At 42.4% G+C, this 20564-nt stretch overlaps 1 protein-coding gene across 1 annotated transcript in view; it reads right to left on the bottom strand.

Annotated features, from left to right (window-relative positions):
- Window positions 1-20564, bottom strand: part of ASB3 (ankyrin repeat and SOCS box containing 3) — a 140278-nt gene that overhangs the window by 26797 nt on the left and 92917 nt on the right. Inside the window, exons 6-7 of the mRNA XM_066595514.1 lie at window positions 16394-16571; window positions 12821-13018 (exon numbers count right to left, since the gene is read on the bottom strand). Of these exons, the coding sequence (XP_066451611.1) occupies window positions 12821-13018; window positions 16394-16571 (376 nt within the window). The remainder of the gene's footprint in view (window positions 1-12820; window positions 13019-16393; window positions 16572-20564) is intronic.

The raw sequence follows: 20564 nt of genomic DNA, 5'->3' as shown, positions 1-20564 counted from the left end.
CTCCCCCGCCCCCCGAATCTTTTCACCCGAGTACTGAAGTACTCGAAAATCGCAGTGCTCGATTGCGAAATCAGCCTTACCGAGTACGTTCGCTCATCTCTAGATACCATGTTTCCCTGAAAATAAGCCCTAGAATGATTTTTCAAGGTTTTTGAGAATGCAGTATAAATTTTCAGGATTTTCGAAGATGCTTGAAATAGAATTCCTTCTAAAAAATAAAAAGCCCTAATTACAGTTAATTAAAAAAAAATTAAATAGTGTCCAGGAATTTATACATGGAAAAAAGTTAAATCTTACTTTCGGGGGAAACGGTTTATTTGCCCTGAATGTGAGGCTGAACAAGTATCAACTATTTCGATAATGTCCATACATACAGGGATGCTAGGCAGAGGTCATCAGATTTAAAGAGAGACCCCCATTCCGCTTGCACAAAAATAGGTCTTACTTTTTTTTTCAGTTCCCTTCAGCCGAGCAGCAATAGCTCCATGAAACTGGATGAATGGCAATATCCCTTCCCTTGCACAATAGATTTGGGGTGTAAATAGCTCTATCCCAATATACATACAGTTCCAATCAAAATTTCTCGACCCCATTCCAAATTAGGCTATGTTCACATCTGTGCTCGGAGGTTACGTTGCAGTTACGGCACCAGATGCTGGAAGGAACAGTCCTGCATGAAGGACGTCTTCGTCTGGTGTAATGCTGGACAGCTGAACAGAGACCAAGTGGACAACATTAAAATCAATCGGGTCTAATTGGTCCGGTTCAGTCATAAGACAGATCCGTTCGGCCAGGGGATTCCCCTTTCCTGCTCCCGTAATGGAGCAGGAAACGGAACGCAGGTGTGAACATAGCCTTAGTTTTGCCAAATTTACAAACTTTCAACGGTTTGCAAAAAAAAAAAAAAAAAAAGAACTATTTAGGCCGGCTTCACACAGGCGGATTTCAATTGCGGAATCCACTATCGAAATCTGCTGCAACATGCGGGCATTGTAAAGCATAGGAAAAAAAAAGAATAAAACAAAAACGCTTTTTCACTCACATTTGCAGATACGAATTGCTTTATTTTGTCGCAGATTCCATGCAGATGTCCTACATTGACAACAAAGGAGGCTGTCGACCCGCAGCCCATACACAATTCACATGGTGTATGGGCTGCGGGTACCCGAGTCATCGCTTAGCAACGGCGAGGGTAATACAAACAGTCAAAAAAAAAGCCTGTACTGCGCATGACCGACGGCGTGCCCCCGCGGTCATATGCAATACAAAAAATTCAGGTACGCAGAGACACTGGACAGAATCTGCTGCGGTCCTCCCGCATCGGGGCTGTAGTCCACCTGTGTGAAGCCGGCCCTAAACAGCTCAACACAACTAATATAACAAATGATTTCTCTGAATCCATCATAAAATATTGCTTTTAATGATTACTGAAGTCTCAGAGTTATTCAACCCCCTGAATAGAATCTCTCATAAAATCACACATTTGCCAATGAGGTGTTATCCTCAAGCACACCTGATGCAACTAATCAAGGGCTTCATTAGTTGTATCAGGCGTGCTTGAGATAACAGACATGAAATATCATTGAAGATATCATTGCTTTGCACAAACAAGGAATATCGCTGAAAATTCGCTCAAAAGCAGTCTTTTGAGCGATAATCGTTGTATCTAACTGGACTAACACCGTGCAGTTTTTGTTAAGCAGCCGCTAATTGTTGTCTTTCAGCATGCTGAAAGACAAACGATGAGCCTTATCAGGAATTCACAGCGGGATACAGCTGATACTATTGTTTCAGCTGTATCCATCTCCCTGAACACAGACGGGGTATGAAGAACACAGCGGGTCCAGCTGTGTTCTTCATACTCCACACGGAGCACACAGCTGTATACCAGCTGAGCACTCTGTGAACAGACGGGGTATGAAGAACACAGCGGTCCAGCTGTGTTCTGCATACCCTGCTCGAGGACTCGGCTGTATAACAGCCGGGCGTTTCGAGCAGAGAACAGCTGGATGCAGAAGAGAAGCTGCCCCACTTGTCTTCTGCATACCCTGCTTGGAGCGCTCAGCTGTATAACCGCCAGGCGCTCCGAGCAGAGAACAGCTGGATGCAGAATTTTAGCAGTGTGCAGGAGTTTATTAACAGGGAGATTGTAGGAGGGGCAAGTATAATGGAGCTAGCAAGTTTGTAGAAAGAGTGACCAGGGACAGGGCTGCTGCTCCACTGTATATACATATAATCATAAATGACTTGAGGAGAACGACTCTACAAAAGGTACTTTATATGAGGATCTAAGAACACTGTTTTTAACTTTTACTGGAGGTACGCTTTAAAAGACATACTTTTAACCGCAATGTTGAATATTAAAGTTCATATCTACATATATAATTCGGAGTCATTTGTTGGGAGGGGTATCGTAACTCCTTAAGGAGAGCATCTAGAAGGTGAGTGAGAAGACTTATAAGGTCATTTATGCTCCTCTGGGAAATATATGCAAATAAGAAAGACGGAACAATACCTCTTCAGCGCCAACTATTGGATGGCAGCCTTCCTGCAAATCAATGTCCGATCCTTCATACAGATCTTTAGAACAATGATTGGGAATTGAAAACCAAGCCAGAATCCATGAATCTTGGATTGGTTTCCAATTCCCAATCATTGTTTCCCAATCATCCAATAGGTGGCACTGCAGATGTATTGTTCCATCTTCCTTATTTGAGTCATTTGTGAGATGCTTTACTTTAATGTAGTTTTACTGTACAGATCTCGAGGTACATCGGGGCGTCTTCATCCACATACCCAAAGTTTAGACCTGTATTTTTTTTTTTTAAACTTGCTTATGGTGGTAGAAAAGCATTAAAAAAAATGATAATACTCACACCAGCAGATTCCTCGGCACTCCCAGTCCATTGCTGCCCTCCAATTCCTGTTGCAACAGTGACAATGTCCTGGCAATGGGACATATAACCATTGCAGCTAATCAATGGCTAAAGTGAGCCAGTGATTGGCTGAATTGGTCACATATCATTAGTGCTGATGACGTCTTCGCTGCTGAAGGAAGTGCAGAGCAGCAGGGGATTGGGCATCTGGATCAGAAGTAGCAGAGGTTCGGGTGAGGTTGGATTTTTAAAAAATGTTCTTCCACTACCCTGTGCAAGTATCAAAAAAGTGTGAGGTTGAATAATGTCTTTAAGATACTGTACTGCACGGTAAACTTAAAGATCATTGCTGGCAAGTGATCTCTTTTGATCAGTAATGCGGTACCACGTGGTGGCCATGTCAAGACCTGCTCTTAGATAATGTGCTGACTTCTGCTTTGTGCAGCAGAAGATAACATTTTACAGTTAGGAGGAAAGGTGGTGATTTAAGTGACTTTGACCATGGGCATATTGCTGGTGCCCACAGGTGTGATGCCAGTATTTATGAACCAGCGACAGTTGTTGGCTGCTCTTGAACCACGGTATCAGGATTGTACCAAGATAGGTTGAACCATGGAGGGATATCTCAAAATCACACAGCAGCAGGCCACGTGTGGTCGATCCTAGAGGTGACCGTTGGGTAGCATATTTGGTATGTCCTTGCTGACCAATTGACCCAGCAGAACAACAGCAGGGCAGTTAGACAAATTCCAAGAATGACCATGTGGTGTACCTTGTGAGGATTGGAGTTCAACAGCCAAAGACCAACAAGGGTGGCTCTAATGACCCTGGATTATTGTCAACAATGCCTCACATAGGCCCAGGGAAGACGCCAATGGACTTTGGACACATGGCAAAAGGTCGCCTAGAGTGAGGAGTCCCATTTCCTGTTGAACCATATAGATGGTCCGATCTGCATCTGGCGTAAATGGAATGAAGCCATATTCCATGAGTGAACCGCTGGAGTTCAAACAGGCCACTGGTGGTGGTGTCATGCTCTGGAGTATTTTCCTGGCATTGCCTAGGACTGTTGGTGATCATACCACAATCCTAGAAGGGTGAGCACTACAGGGACCTGTTGGCTGATTATTTACACTAGTATCTTCAGGAAGTCTTCCCGAACAAAGCGCCATCTTTCAAACACGCCGACATTCCTGCGTCATCGAGGTGGAATCACTAGGTAGTGGTTGGAGGAACACGATAAATTCTACACACTGCCTCGGACTGTAATCCCGTTGAATAAGTTTGGGTTGTGTTGGAAAGCACTGTGAGATCTGCTCCCACTTATTCGAAAATGTACATCAACCGATGGAGCTGCTGTAGCAGACATTGATAAAGCTAAGTACGGAAGATCTTTGCCACCTTCTGGAATCTGTTCCCCAATGTCTAAAAGTCATGATTGCCCATAAAAAATGGACCAACCCATTATGAAGTAGGTATTCCTAATGCAGCGATCATTATATAAACCTACTAGAAAGCATTATGCATTTTTTCATAATTGTACCGCCATACTGTCAAGTCATTCTGCAAAATCTTTAAATAATGCATTTTTCATTAAAATTTTTGGACTGTTAAAAGAAATTCGTGAAAATAGACTAATCCATCATCAAGCCAGTCCCAAGCTTGAGGGATTTTGCGTCGTTTACTGTACATTTAAATAACCTAAAAACCCATTAGAAAAAGTCTTGACCCTAATCTGGCCCTAAAACTACATTAAAAGTTACAACAAGCCATTAAGAGTTACTCTACAAAAAAAAATAAGAAAAAAAAAATTAGTCACTAGCAATGGATTTCAGTTAAAAGCTGTCTCAAGGAACTCACGTAGAATCACAATAAATTCTAACTCCGGAGTCTGACTACGGTGTTTGTTATTCCGTTCACACTCTGTTCTGCCCTAAATAACAAAACTCAGCTACGAACGCCGGCCACTAGCAGTCGATAGATTTCAGCAATCATACCTAATGGTGAAAAAACAAACAAGAACAATGATACTCGATGACAAGTGTTGAACAAATGAGACCGGAACTAATTTGATTTCTCCGGTTTCAAATCCTTCGGAGAAGAATGGTCGCAATACGGGTTATAAATACAGGTTTTGGTTTTTTTTATTATGTTTTTTTATTTTTTTTTAATTAAATAAGTACTGCAAAAAGACTCGGTGATGCCTTGACAGCTTCGACTCGGGAGAACGAGACCAAAAATTAACAGCACGAAAACTCTAAAACAGTCTACATTCGAGAGGCATTGTTGACTATGAGAAAAGCACAAAAGGCAACAATAACAACAACGGGGTTAGCCTACTTATCTGGTTTTAAATTAAGTCATTTGCTGTAGACCAAACAAAACACGCTAATGATGTGCGGGGATTTTGGAAGACATGCTCCAGTTGATACACTGTAAAACGCTATACTATAAACCTTAAGCAGTGCTTCATTGCAAACCTCATGCATAATTTATGAGAGACCTGCCAGAGAATATGCTGGCTATTATCCAGGCGTACGTGTTCACATGTGCAACCAAGGACTTGGACGAGTTCCTGCCTCCAGCAATTTCGAATCATCCACAGTCTGACCACAGAAACATTAACTATAATAGGTTAGCTATAATGCAAATGCTTTCATTAGAGAGGGTGATCTCGCTTCTGCGCTCGCTTCTAAAAAGTGCACTTTCTTAGGTAGAGCAGATGTATTCAGTCTAAACATTACGGACAATTCGGTTTTTCTTTTTTTTTTTTTTCTAAAACGTGAAAAATAGAATTAGATGAGTCAATGCGCTCTTCGTAAAAAAGAAGCCAAAATGTAGAAGGGCCGAGTTCATCGTTTGATCTGACTCATGGTTTATTTATCAGTCCATGCTTTTTATATAGGGTTAGCTCTGTACAGAAATGGTCATCATTCATGGTGCTTCCCGTCATGTAAGGGAGGGCCAATTAGAGAAAAGCGGAGGGCAGATGTTGCAGGCATTGAAGGGGTTGTGCCAAGTTATAAAGTAATTGGAGGATACGTTTATGGTCGGTGGGGTACGATGACTGCTGTGATCCCCACCAAGCCCAAGAACGAGGGTCTTGAAGGTGCCCGCATGAAGGAAGTGGAGGATTTGCATGCATGCTAAATACAGCTGTCAGTCTCTGGGGCTTCCAATGAAATGAGTGGACCAGTGCTGCTTATGCATGACCTCCGCTCCATTCATGCGGGGAGCTTCATTCTTAGGGTCAGTGGGGGTCCTAGAATCTATTCCCTATCCACAACTCTCCATAGCCTTGCACTGCCCTATATTGCATCCATCCTCCCAATCCACCACCCAGTCAACGCTCTCCGCTAATGAAATCAGATTAAGCGCCCCTTCCATTCAAACCTCTCATTCCCGCCTCCAAGAATTCTCCAGAGCAGCACCATTCCCCTGGAACGCGCTACCCCAAATATTTGGGTAATCCCTGACACACATAATTTCAGGCATACTCTAAAAACGCACCTCTTCAGTAAAGCATACCATATCTCATAAACAAAACCCCTCTGTACTCCACCTGATAACACGCTCCCTGTCCTACGGATTGCAATCCTGCTAGCCGCAATCCACCGCCCCTACAGTCATACTGACTCGGCCACCATACAGCTCAATTGTACCACTGTCTATGTGTATAGCATCCCACACTCTACACCTCGCCATACTGTGAACATCTCCAGATACTTTACATTCTGCATCACCCCATTATTTGCAGTATGGAGCCCCTCATTGATTACTACATGTAACTGGTTTTATATCTGTTCCCCTTGTTTTGTAAGCACTGAGAAATATGTTGGCGCTATATAAATAAAGATTATTATTAACTTCGCACGATCCCTTTAAAGAGGTTACCGGGAAAATATACTTACCTGAATTCAGTCCGGGTCCAGCAGTGCCAGGACCTACACCTCTGAACCAGTTCCAACACCAGATGACTTCGTATTGATCCCCCTCCCTCATGAGATTGGTGACATCATCACAGGGGATTGGCTGACTGCCTCATTTCAATAACTAAGCCAGCTCCCTGCAATGATGTCACCAACCCCAACAGAGGGGGATCTGTACATGACCCGATACAGGAACAGGCTCCAACTGCTTAATGAAATATATTGACTATTAGCAAAATATGTACAAGATGAGTTTTGACCTGTCCAGCCCTTTCAACTATAAGGGCCCCTTCACTCGAGCACATGCGCAAAAATGCTTGCCTAAGTGGAATGCATTTGTGCTGTGAGCAATGCGCTTTTGCACGCATTTTGGCGCATATTATTGTACTTCCTGCGCTTGCAGGGGCAGTTCACATGGGTGCGACCCCCCCGCCATGATTTAAAATGCTATTTAGTATAATAAGAATTGTGCAGCATATTGTGCATTTGCGCACCTCCCTTTGACTTCTATGGGGACCTATGGTACACAAATGCGTGAAAAAAATAGAGCAAGCTGCGTTTTTTTTTTTTTGTGCACATGCAAAAAAGAAAAGCGAGTACAGATCCGATGTGTTCTCTTCTCTGCATATCGTGCTCCCAAATATATTCGTGTAAGGGGGCCCTTAAGGCTGGACAGGCTGAAACGCGTCCTGTACATATTTTACTAACAATAAAGTTCATCAAAAGGAACTTCTAAACACTTATTACTAGAACAGCGCACTAACGTCGCACACTGGCGTTCGGCTTAACGCCTACTACCTGGAATAACCTGGGAACAGAGAGAGAGAGAGAGATTCAAACTTCATCCAGATGCTGTCCACGATCACACCCATCTGATTAGGGGGCAACATCCACTCTATACCACCAACTGTGCTAAAATAACAGAGATGGCTGTACTTACCCATCCCTCTGACATCGCGATCCAGCGCTGTAGTCCTCGCCGTCCTCACACCATTTTTTTTTGGCTGTAGATGATGTCATCGGATATTATGTGACCGCTGCAATCAAAGGCCACGACATCACAACTCTGAACTCCTGGCTCCTAGGATGTGAGCGCTGACGCCAGAAGAACGGCCGGTGACGATGCAGCCTCTGATTGGGAGGACGACAGGGATACACCATTGGATCGCGGTGGCAGAGGATGGATAACTACTGCTGATTTAAGCGCTGCAGAATAAGTTGGCGCTATACAAATAAAGACTATTATCACGATTTTGCTATTTTAGCAAGTTGGTGGTCTAGGTGGAATGTTGTCAATTGGAAAACCCCTTAAAGTGGCACTTTCTAGTGAGTTTTGGTGGGTTGCCTATCAATTTTTTGATGCCTCTGTATACTGTGGTTTTTGTTTTCATGATTGTATGCAATAATTCTGTAAATTAATAAAGATCTACGTTTTTGGTGTTATTTTTGGGTCATGTATAGATCATCTCCCACATTTCAGTTCAGATTTCGACCCAAGACCCTCATACAACTGAGCCATAAACCATGTAATTACTAGTAAACCGACAGCACTCTCATGATGCTAAAACAATGTAGCCCGAAGGACAAAAAAAAAATCCAATTTAGCTCTGCTACATCTGTAAAGCGCAATACAAATGACAAAACCAGTCTCTGATCTAACCTCCATTTCCTCCGAATGTGCCTATATCCCGATGCTGTCCCAATTTATAACAGTGAAGAGAAAGGGAGCGCGTCAAGGCGCTGTCACGCCATCAAATAAAAAGCGAAAGCCTTCTCCGTAAGAAAGCAAGAAAAATATGTGACTCGGTAGCTTACATGAGAAATTCTAACTTCTTAATTCATGCCGAGCCACAGACAATCTGGTGCTGCGGCAGTAAAGAAAAAAAAAATGTCAATTTAGCATTGACTTCATTCAATTACAGCATCATGTCAAGCTGCAAAGACAGGGAGAGTTGATAACTGCTATTGGAAAGAGTAGGAACTTGAATGCAATTATGTTTTACAACTCTGCTCAACAGCCAAGCTTCCCTGAGGAATATTTAGGTAGATCATTTATCACTTTTGAGACCCGGAGAAAGTATTGATGATAGTCTTCACTGGAAATAATACATTCTTGTTTACTACTTTTTTGTTAAGTGCACATTGTTCCAGAACTTTGCAGCTCAGGATCATTTTTAGAGCTGACTTTTGGTTGATGACAGCAATATTTATGGGCTAAATGTACAGTGGTTTCCTTCTCTTCTCCCAATAGTCGCAAAGCAAGCCACCCCCACCAGTCCATCCATGCAGTCAAAGCAAGAACGTGGCCCCAATGTAGTCACTTTCTGAAATGTGCCCTCTGCTGGTAAGAAGCTGCATACAGCTGACTAATTCTTGTGTGCATCAGGAGCACAGAGTGGGCTCATTATGTGACAGCAGCCATGTGCTTACACTACACTGCAGGGAGAGATGGAGCCGGACGTTACTATAGCATCCAGGTTCATGCATTCAGCACCAAGTAGCTACAAAATGCATTATGGGATTATAGCCGATTTTTTATTCACCATGGCGAAATAGTTTTGTCCAGCCCAATAATAATGGTTGCAAGGTGAAGTTGGGTTGGATTGCAGAGGTCTTTCTTCCACTATTGGGTAATGAAAGTCTGATCTGTGGGGGTCTCAATGCAGAGAACAAGGGCCCCTCTCTTCTTCACTGTGGGTTTGCTCAAGTCTGGCCATTGGGTTGTGTGATGTGTGCAACCATACAGGGTGAATCACTCCAAAAAAATAAGGCCCTGCTGCTAAAACTCAGGCGGTGGAAGGGGTTAAATTCAGTTATTCACACATACACACATTGCCTTCTGTGACGCAGATTCTCCCTGTGATCTTGTAGAACAGAGCTTCCACACTCAAACCTCTGCCGATGGGGCCTAGAATGAGATAGCCTTGCTATAGAAGATCACAGGGAGAATCAGTGTCACAGACGCAAAGCAGAGGGCAGCATATGTGAGTGGTGTTATTAAATTTAACCTCTTCTACCACCGGAGTTTTAGCAGTGATGTACAGAAGGTTCTATTAGTAAGTGAGGGGATCCAGGGAATCCTATTACAATGTGTAGACACCCATGGGGGTTCTACTAATAAGTGGGCTAAAAGAGGGAGAGGGGTTATATTATAACTGACACCCACAGGGGGTTCTATAACTAAGTGGGGCCAAATGGTGTCTTACTATAAAGGCGTTGTCTCACAATAGACTAAGTGGCGAGTCCCTCATTGTTCAGACTTTTATCAACTATCCTGAGGGCCTCAGTGGATAGAGAATGGGGGTCCTTTGCCACCCTGTTCTCGTCACTGTGGGTTCGCTAAAACAACCCGGAGGTACATCACATTGAGTGGAGCCATGGCCGTGCATGTGCACGGCCACTTCATTCTTTTCAGTGGGACTGATGGTCAGCTATTCTCATGAGCTTCATTGAAGTGAATGGAATGGCACCGCACGTGTGGCCATAGCGCCTTTAAATGTAACATCACTCTAGGTCGGTTCAGTGAGCTTGCAATGACAAGAAGATGGGGCAAGGGACCTTTGTTCTCGGGATCAGTGGTGAGACTCCCACAGATCAGACTTTGATCACCTATACTATGGATAAGTTATAAAAGTCTGTCAGGAGACAACACCTTTAAGTGAAGCCACATAGAGGGCCTTATTCTTAATTGTGATACAGGAGGTTCTATTTAAAGGGGGGCCATTGAAGGGGTCACTAATAATATGTGGGACCACAGCAGACACATTATTATTATGGTGGGAGGGCGGACACTGAGTAGAATAGGGGTTGCAGCAGAAGGGTGGGGAGAGTGTGCAGAGACGAGCAATGTCTGGAGGACATCTCAGTGGTAGTCTGGGCCCAGACAGAAAAAAAATGAATATGGATGACTCCAAAAAGAAACATCAACACTACCTCTGCGCCAGAATTGTAATAATATTTTATAGTAAATATTATTTAAAGGTATACTAAAGCTAAGCCACTGTATGCAAGTTTAGAGCTTTATAGAATGTATATTCTTTATTTGGGTGTGCTGATGCTGTATTTCTGTACTGGGCTTGGTTCTGGTGTTGTATTTCTGTTGTGAGCCTGGTTCTGGTGCTGTATTTATGTACTGAGGTTAGTCATGGTACCATATTTATAAACGACTGAAAGTGTGCATGGAACACGTAGCGGGTATGTTCAAGCTATTGGATAATAAGGCATTTGAAATAATTGTCGGGGTGTTATATAAAGAAAGTGTGAGGACAGCTTACCCACAACCCCCAAAGAAGCAGAATGCGAGTTAGGGATTGCGAGTGGTTTATATTGTATGAAGTGGTCCGCATACTTATCTTCTCTGTATATGCCTGGTTAAATATTATGATATTATCTGGATATAACATATAGGCTATGATGAGGGTTATTGTCCACATATGTATACAGAGAGAAATGCTCTGCTTGATGTTCCAGGTTTTCTTTTAAAATGGAATTTAAAGAAAGATTTGTGTTTTAATAAAATTGATATTTTTTCATATATTTAAGATCTATAAGCCAATCAGTGTAGCAGGTTTATATTGGTATTTTGCATCAAGTAGATATTGGTGGGAATAAAACCAGGAAAATCTGCACCTTTTAGTAGAGGCTGACACCGATTTTGGTGCAGATTTGCAGCAGATTCCACCTCTTTGGTTGAAGTGGTGAAAACTGTTGCAGATCCACACCAAAATACGTGTCAAAGTCCACACAAAATTGCGCAGGCTTTGTTGTGGATTTGCTGTGGATTTTTTCAACGTGCACTAAGGGTGGTCGCTATTCATGGGTCAGTGTTTCGTGCTTGCCCTCCATGAATCAGCCTGATGAAGAGCCTCTAGTAGCCTGAAAAGTTTGCAAATGTAATTTCAATTTTTAGCCAAAAAAAATGTATCAGTTCTATAATACTTATTTCTTTGTTATATAACAGTATTTAACATCCCAGCCATTTTTTCATGGTGCCACAGTATTTTCGAATTTGTACACTGAAACAGTAACTAAACTTTCAGCAAACTTCTGACATGTTATACATTTTGATCGGTGGGATTCCGGGTCCTGAAATTCCCACCAATCGCTAAAATGATGGGACAGAAGCACTTGGCACCTTCAAGTGTGAAGTCCAATGGTGTACAAACTCACAAACTTTCTACTAAGCTTCTACACTGCTCCGAGAAGAGCCAAACAGAGCCGTTTAGGCACAGATGGGAGTTTCTGCACCTTTGTTTTAGCGATCGTTGGGGTGGCTCAGGACCCAGACTCCTCTGATCAAAACTTCTGACAGAGTACTATGGTATGTCAGAAGTTTTCTGAAAGTTTAGTTACCCTCGAACCATGTTCCTGGCGTCTATAAAATTTCGTTCTACTATTAAGATAAATGCCTTGGGATGCAGAGTTAGGGGACATTCATACGAGCGATCTAAAAGTTGTGCCCGAGATTCTCTGGGGCGTGACTCGTATCGGACAGCACTCAGACATGTGCTATTCTCAGCCGAAAATCGGAAAGAATAGGCCATGCTGTGATTGCTTTTACTCGGACTAATCAGTCAAAGTAAAAGAAATCCTGTGTGCATACACCTAGAGATGAGCGAGCATACTCACTAAGGACTATTACTGGAGCGAGCATTGTCCTTAGCGAGTACCTGCCCGCTCGGAAGAAAAGATTTGGGTGCCGGCGCGGGTGAGCGGTGAGTTGCGAGGTGAGCAGGGGAGAGCGGGGGGAAGAGAGGGAGAGAGAGAGATCTCCCCTCTGTCCCCCCCCTGCTCTCCCCCACCGCTCCCGAATCTTTTCTTCTGAGCGGGCAGGTACTCGCTAAGGACAATGCTTGCTCGAGTAATTGTCCTTAGCGAGTATGCTCTTTCATCTCTACATACACCCATACAAATTAATGAGTGGTATTACGATCCGATTTTCTGGCGGTAAAAAAAAGACCCGGGTGTACCCTTACAGCAACTTTCAAAAAATATTATAACATACCACATACGTACCCTCGCTGGATAACCATACACATCGGGGTTTTACATCCAAAAAGCGGGCACTCCTGAGCTTCTGGGCTATAGCCTCCAGACAATAACATATCCAGGCACTGCCGGTGGCCTCCATAAACTGCAGAATACACCGGACTCACTTTATCTTTCCCAGTATAATATACAGGACTTGTGACCGTCATAAGCATTTCCAGAATCCTGAAAAGACATTTTCATTAAATATTGTTAAATAAAGGTACAACTATATTAAAATGATCAATGGAAATGCCCTAAACAAACTCTGCCCCTCGTCTGTTAAAAATGTGACCCATTCTGATGACTGCTTTGTACAAAAAATATCATTTTTTAGCATGGGTTGGTTTTACAGCCTAATGGCAGCAAACTGAGGTCTTGATGAGGGCTTTAAATATAAAGAGAAGAATTTATGAAATTATTGCAAAAAACTGCACATTTTGGCAAACCATTTTTTTGCAAAAATTTGCAAATTTTAGCAGCTTATGGTATCTTCATAGGGAGACGTATCTTCATAGGATCTGTAGATCCAAAACAGTCGACCATTTTTAAATTAAGGCTATTTCTAAAGTTGCTTCACTTTCCGTCTTAGATGCACTGAGACAATATGTGTAAAGGGCCTGTAGGGTGTTGGCTCAGGTGCCGAGCCCGCTCAATACATGTTTGTGGCGGATGCCTTTGGCAGATGACATCCGGTCACAACAGCCGTAATCAGAGTACATTCCAATTTTGTTTAATAATCCCTAGGTCCCGCAGGGCCCCATGGCGTTGAGATCGCGGGGTGCCATTCAAATGTCACGGTAGCCCAGGGATTGTGAATGCCCAGAGGGCTGCCATATATATCAAGCTATGAAGACAAGCCAGTGGCACGTCTTAATAGGATGCCTATAAAAATACAATTTACTGTCTTAATAAAGTGAGCAAACAATCGCAAGTTCAAGTCCCCTTAAAAGAAAAATGTAAAAACCAGGCGAGCGCGATACTGGTCCGAGAATCACGCACGTGAAAAATGCACGTTATTTATTTAGGAAAAATAAAAATCTCATCACACTTCCAAAAAAAATCACATCTGTATGCAAGTGTGATATGTATGTATTTTTTAAATTTACTCCTCCAGGAAATAATGAGTGCTATCACCCAAAAAAATAGGAAATGGACCTTTTGCAAATAATGGGCTCTATTTTTGTGCGCGTTTTGTGAGTCTTGCAACGTGATAAAATCCACCCTCAGTGAACTTCTTTTTATTATTTAAAAAAATGTAGAATACTAAAAGTTTAACACCCCCTTCCCATATTTAAAATAATAATAAAGGGTGGGGGAACTTATTTGTATAGCGCCAACTTATTCCACAGCACTTTCAGGTAATTTATTTATTGCCCCCCACGACGCTGGGTACTCATTTTACCGACCTCAGAATGATGGAAAGCTGAGTCAACCTCGAGCCGGCTACCTGAACCATGCAGGGATGGAACTCACAACCTTCAGCTCCTGAGCGAGTGCTTAGGACTGCATTTTTGCTGCCTTAACACCCTGCGCCACATGAAGCGTTTCATAAATTCCTCCCTTTATATTGAAATCCCTCATCATGACCTCTGTGTGCTGTCAGTAAGCTGTAAAACCAAACCATGGTAAAAAAAAAACAACTGTTATCACCGTGTCTGTAAAAGCTTGAACTATTGAAATAGTACATTACTTATCCCACTCAAGTGAATGTTGTTTAAAAAAACACAAAAAACAGTATTATACATTTTTGGTCGTCCGATCAAGAAAGATCAAAGAAAAAGCAATCAAAAAGGTGTATGTACCGCAACAGGATAGCAATAAAAACCACTGCTTTCGCATAGCTGCATCAACGGAAAAATTACCAAGTTTTGGTGGTCAGAAGATAGCGGCAGAAAACCACATTTTTATTAAAGATATTTTAAAAGTACTACAACAAAAAAACGACATCATTTACAACAGTTGCAATCGTAATGACCCACTGAATAAAGTTATCATACAATTTCTGCCGCAGTGCGTACGCCGTAAAAACAAAGCTCCCCTTCTAAAAAAGTGTCATAAGTGCTTTTTGTTTCCATTTCATTCCATTTGGAATTTTGAAAACGTTTTTTCAGTACATCATATGGTACATAAAACCGTACCATTGAAAAATACGACTCACCCCGCAAAAAGCAAGCCATCAAACAGCTATGTCGAAAAAAAACTGATTTTTTTTTTAAGTGGGGAGGAGAAAAAAAAATGAATAAAAAAAAAATAAATAAAAAGGCTGTGTCCTCAAAGAGTTAGTTTATGCTTACAGGACACAGATTACATGTATCACGTCTACATAGGGATGTAAAGACTCAGCTCTAGAGATGAGCGAGCATACTCGGTAAGGACAGATACTTGAGCGAGTATCGTCCTTACCGAGTACCTGCCTGCTCGCCCGCAAAGATTCAGGTGCCGGCGAGAGAGAGAGCGAGAGCGATCTTTCTCCTGTTCCCCCTGCTCTACCCCGCCACTCCCCACCGGCACCCGAATCTTTGCGGGCGAGCAGGCAGATACTCGGTAAGGATGATACTCGCTCGAGTATCTGTCCTTACCGAGTACGCTCGCTCATCTCTACTTAAAGGGGTTGTCCCGCGAAAGCAAGTTGGGGTATACACTTCTGTATGGCCATATTAATGCACTTTGTAATGTACATTGTGCATTAATTATGAGCCATACAGAAGTTATTCACTTACCTGCTCCGTTGCTAGCGTCCTCGTCTCCATGGTGCCGTCTAATTTCAGTGTCTAATCTCCCAATTAGACGCGCTTGCGCAGTCCAGTCTTCTCCCTTCTGAATGGGGCCGCTTGTGCCGGAGAGCTGCTCCTCGTAGCTCCGCCCCGTCACGTGTGCCGATTCCAGCCAATCAGGAGGCTGGAATCGGCAATGGAACGCACAGAGCCCACGGTGCACCATGGGAGAAGACCTGCGGTCCACCGTGGGTGAAGATCCCGGCGGCCATCTTCGCAAGGTAAGTAAGAAGTCGCCGCAGCGCGGGGATTCGGGTAAGTACTATCCGTTTTTTTTTTTACCCCTGCATCGGGTTTGTCTCGCGCCGAACGGGGGGCCTATTGAAAAAAAAAAAAACCCGTTTCGGCGCGGGACAACCCCTTTAACTCCCTCCCCGTCTCTCTCGACCCACAACACTTTATGAAGACGAGCTCTGCCATTTCAATGCTAAAAACCGATCCTAAATATTTCCTACGTCACCGCGCTACGCCGCATTAAGGATCGTTCTCGTTTAGCCTGGTGTTTACCTTTTTCCCTGGTTTTCATTAGCTCATCTGTGCAACCTTAATCCAATTTGCAAATCTCCTTGCCAAAAATTAAAATCAAATCCTTCCATCATTAAATACCTATTAGCGTCGTACAACACATGTACCCGTTACTACACCCCAAATGATTCACATCTATTAAAAAATATTTAGTCGGAATGTAGTCGAAATTACAATTTTACAGAAAACAATCAAAATTTCTAATTACCTTATGCGATTCCTAAACTCTTTAATTAAACCCAAATATTAGACAACTTACTTGCTCCGGCCCATTTGTGCAGCTGCGTGTATTGGCAACTGCCAGCCATCATCATTGCAGTAAAGATTTGGATCGGCTCCCGTAGACAGTAACAGCTCGGCACATTTCTTGTGGCCTTCCTGAGCCGCGATGAATAATGGAGTCGCCTTGTCCTTGGCTTGGCAGTTGACATCAGCACCTGACACATTATACAGCTTTTAATAGAAAGGCATTTGGAAATCTTTTGCGAAAAATTAGCTTGATGAACAAATATTGCCGTTTTAATGAAGCCGCCATGCGTAGCATATGGCAACATCAATTTTATTTTCACTTAAAGCAGATTTACTTTATTCACTAAACTGCAAAATACTCAGATTCTATAGACAAGCATAATCACAGGTAATTAATGCCACGAGGATTCATAACACATCATTCAGGTCATCCTTAAAGGGACGGTACCAGAGTTATTTTTTTTTATTATTCTGAACATTTCCCCAACTAGAACATTAGATATACATACATCTATAAATATGTGCACAACCTTATGTAAAAGTTTTAGACTCTTTGTTGCAGGAAATAAACTTGACTAACACCTTCACTCCTGAACCATTTTCCGTTTTGTTTTTTTCTCGTCTTTCAAAAAAATATGCTCTGTATTTTTTGGTTGACCTAGCCATCCGAGAGCTTTTTAATTTTTTTTTTTAATTATTATTTCTTTACTGAAATTTTTAAAACTAATTAAGTGGTGGTTTCACATGTGCGGCAGGAATACCGCATTCTTGTTCTATTCGGGAAGTAGGAAATGGGAATCCCGGTGGCTGAACAATTATGGTTCTAGGCAGAACGGAATAGCGCCAAACAGACCCCATTTACTATAATGGGGTCCACTGGCTTTCCGCCCAGCTGCCTGGCTTTTGGATAGAAGGTAGGATTTTTTAGCCAGATCTGTGACGGAATCTCTGGCCTAACAGACTTAAGAAGTAATAATCTAAGTCTTAAGGCTCATTTACATGGCCCGATGATCGCTCAAAGACCGCTCAAACGACAGTTTGAGTGACAGCTTTGAGTGATCATTTTGCATAAACTATTAAGTAGCTACTCAGCTACTTAAGAGCAATTAAAGGGGTTCTGACACAAATAATTTTTTTTATGCTTTAGCAGCCATTGTTCCCTGGTCTGCCTAATGGACCCAGGGAACCCATGGGTTAATGGCTGCTAAAGCATAAAAATCTTATACTTACCTTGTCTCCTGTTGTTGTTGACATCGGGGGGTCATCTCCCGGCAGCATATTAGCACTTTCTGCTTAGGTTAAGCAGCCTGTCTAGAGCCACCTGATTGGTGCACGCTGTGCAGTCACGTGGTGCCGAAGAGCCAATCAGGTGGCTCTAATCAGCAGCGCTGCTTAACCTAAGCAGAAAGTGCTAGTATGCCTCCCGGCAGGCAGTCTTCTTCCTCCAGCAGCCGCGCCGCTCCGGGATCGCGCGCATGCGCAGTGGAGAGGTGCCCTCTGACAGGAGTCAGGACGGGCTGCGTCTCCACTGCGCATGCTCAGCACTCCGGAGTTCAGCAGGACGGACGGGCCGCCCACAGCAAGCGCTGTGCGGTCCGTCCACCTCGGAAGTGCCTGACGGACGGACCAGAGCAGGAAGCGGTCTTTTTGACCGCTCCTGCTCTGCTTTAAAGGCACAGAAGAAGATGCCGGCTGGAGGGGACATGCCTGGCGATCGGGCCAGGCCAGGCAAGGTGAGTACAAATTTTTTTTTTCATGTCAGAACCCCTTTAAGTGTGCAAATGAAGCCTTAGCTGAAAGCAGTTAATAGCCCCAGGGCTCTTATCTGCATTCAGATCTTTTGTTCTCCAGCGGGAAACAATGCTATCAGCACTACTCATGGAGGACTGCTGATAAGGCTGAATGACCATTTTTAGGTTGGACTGAATTTAACGATCAGCTAGCATAGCGCGATAGGCACATATTTAGAAGCAACGATTATTGCTAAAATGATCGCCTTTTAGCGATCGTCGCTCCATGTAAATGGGCCTTTAAACATAGACTCAATAAATAAATCTCAGAAGATGTAATAATCAACTAATAGAGAAGACATGCATATTATCCATGCATATGTATCCACGCACACATATGCACCTGCTTCTGAGTATGCATACACAACCAATAATCAATAAGTCAAAAATAGAGTAAATATAAAACATCCACTACCACTAAATAAGGCATAAAGTAAAAAGGCAAGAGCAAGAGTTGAACATACTAAAAGGATATATATGGTTACCCTATGTAGCATACAAACTCGGCACCGGCAATGTATGCTTCATTAATGAATCATTGTAAAAAGTGATACAGTCAATTATGAGGAGTTGAAGCTAAATATTCTGTCCAGGGTGCCCAAGAAAAAAAAATGTAAAAGATGTGGAAGTGTATCTGTAGGGATATAACTCTTCCAGATGGTATGCGTAAGATTGATGGAATTAGTAATTTCACTAAAACAAGGCGCACCTGAGGACTTCCACTTTTTGGCAATTGCCAAGCGAGATGCAAGAAGAATATGAGAAGTAATTACTGAGTAAAAGGTTGGGAGTTTATTAGCATATATAAAGAGCCGGTCCGGGGTCCGGGGCCACAAAGTGATGTGTTACAGAATTAATGAAATAAAGTATCATATTCCAAAAAAGTGAACAACAGGGCAAGACAACCACCTATGAAAATAAGTGTTTTTAGGGCTGCACCACCTCCAACAAGTCTCAGGAAAAATGGGCTTCTGCTTATCGGGGGAATGAAGAGCATGTTGACGTCTTAAAAAGACGAAAAACAGCTAGACAACTGAAAAAACTTGCATAATTCCTTAACACTCCATGAAGTAGAGTAGCATCATGGAGGTTTGGGGTTTGTATGGGGGGAGATCGGGGTCAGCTTTGCTGATCGCAGGTCTTAGACTCTTTAAATGATGTAACCAATTCTGACTGTGGCAATTTAAATGCCCCGAATGGAGTTTGGGGGCCCTGAACGCCCACCCGCGATGAGAACGCAGGGTGCTGTGCGGTTGCCATGGCAGCCAGGGGGCTTCTGAAAGCCCCCAGGACTGCCACTGCAGATTGCCTACCAAGCCATGCCTGTGGCCTGGCTTGATAGATTACTTGTCAGATCGCGATATTATGTAATACTACGGTATTGCATCATACTGCAGGAGCGACCAAAGCATCAGAAGTTCTTGTCCACTATAGGGAATAAGATAATATTTTTCTAAAGTTTTATTATTAAAAAAAAAAAAAAAAAGGTAATAAAAGTTACAAAAAAACTCTCGCTATATTTATAATAAAAGAATCTAAATAAAAGAACCCCAAAAAATGTAATATCGCTTTGTTCGATTTAATAAAAGTAGCGCATTATTTATCACACACCATGAACATTGCCAGAAAAAAATACTAGAATTGACAGTCTTGAAGAAAAAAAATCTAGTAAAAATTGATCAAAAAGTCATATATACTCCGAGATGGCACCAATAGAAACTATAGGATGTCCCAAAAAAATGGCCCTTCACACAACTATGTTGACGGAAAAATAAAAAAAGGTTATTTTAGATTTTAAAAGTTATACAGCAAAAAGAAAAAACAATATAAATGAAATCACAGTAATCGTACTGAAATACAGAATAACGTGATCATGTCAATTTTGCTGCAGTATGTACACCATAGAAACAAGACCCTCCGAAAGATGGTGGGATTTTTTTTTTTCTTTTCACTCCACATAGAATTTTTTATTTTTTTTTTCACTACATTATATGGTACATTACATAGTACCATTGAAAAAATACAACTCGTCCTGCAAAAAGCAAGCGCTCAGACATCTACATTGATGGATAATTAAAAGAGTAATGATTATTTTTACGTGGGGAGGAAACAACGAAAAAGAAAAGAAAAAAGGGCAGCGTCCTTAAGGGGCTAATCTAGAGAAATTTAGTATGGATTTGTCTTTATATAAATCACCAATTTTTATTATGCCTAGCGATTCCTAAATTCCAAAGTCAAAATCAATGTGGATTGAAGATAAAAAATTTACGGGAAGGACTGAGAATAAAACCAAAGAGGTTGTTGAGAAGGTAAAATGTTGCCAGAGAGCCACCAAAATCAGAGGAATCCATAAGACTGTTGTCTCAATCGAAACCCATCTTTTATGTGAAG

Source organism: Eleutherodactylus coqui, chromosome 3 (genome assembly GCF_035609145.1).
Source record: "Eleutherodactylus coqui strain aEleCoq1 chromosome 3, aEleCoq1.hap1, whole genome shotgun sequence".
In the NCBI taxonomy this organism is placed as follows: Eukaryota; Metazoa; Chordata; class Amphibia; order Anura; family Eleutherodactylidae; genus Eleutherodactylus; species Eleutherodactylus coqui.
The sequence above is the reverse complement of the archived record's forward strand: the minus strand, read 5'-3'. Positions and strand labels throughout refer to the sequence as shown.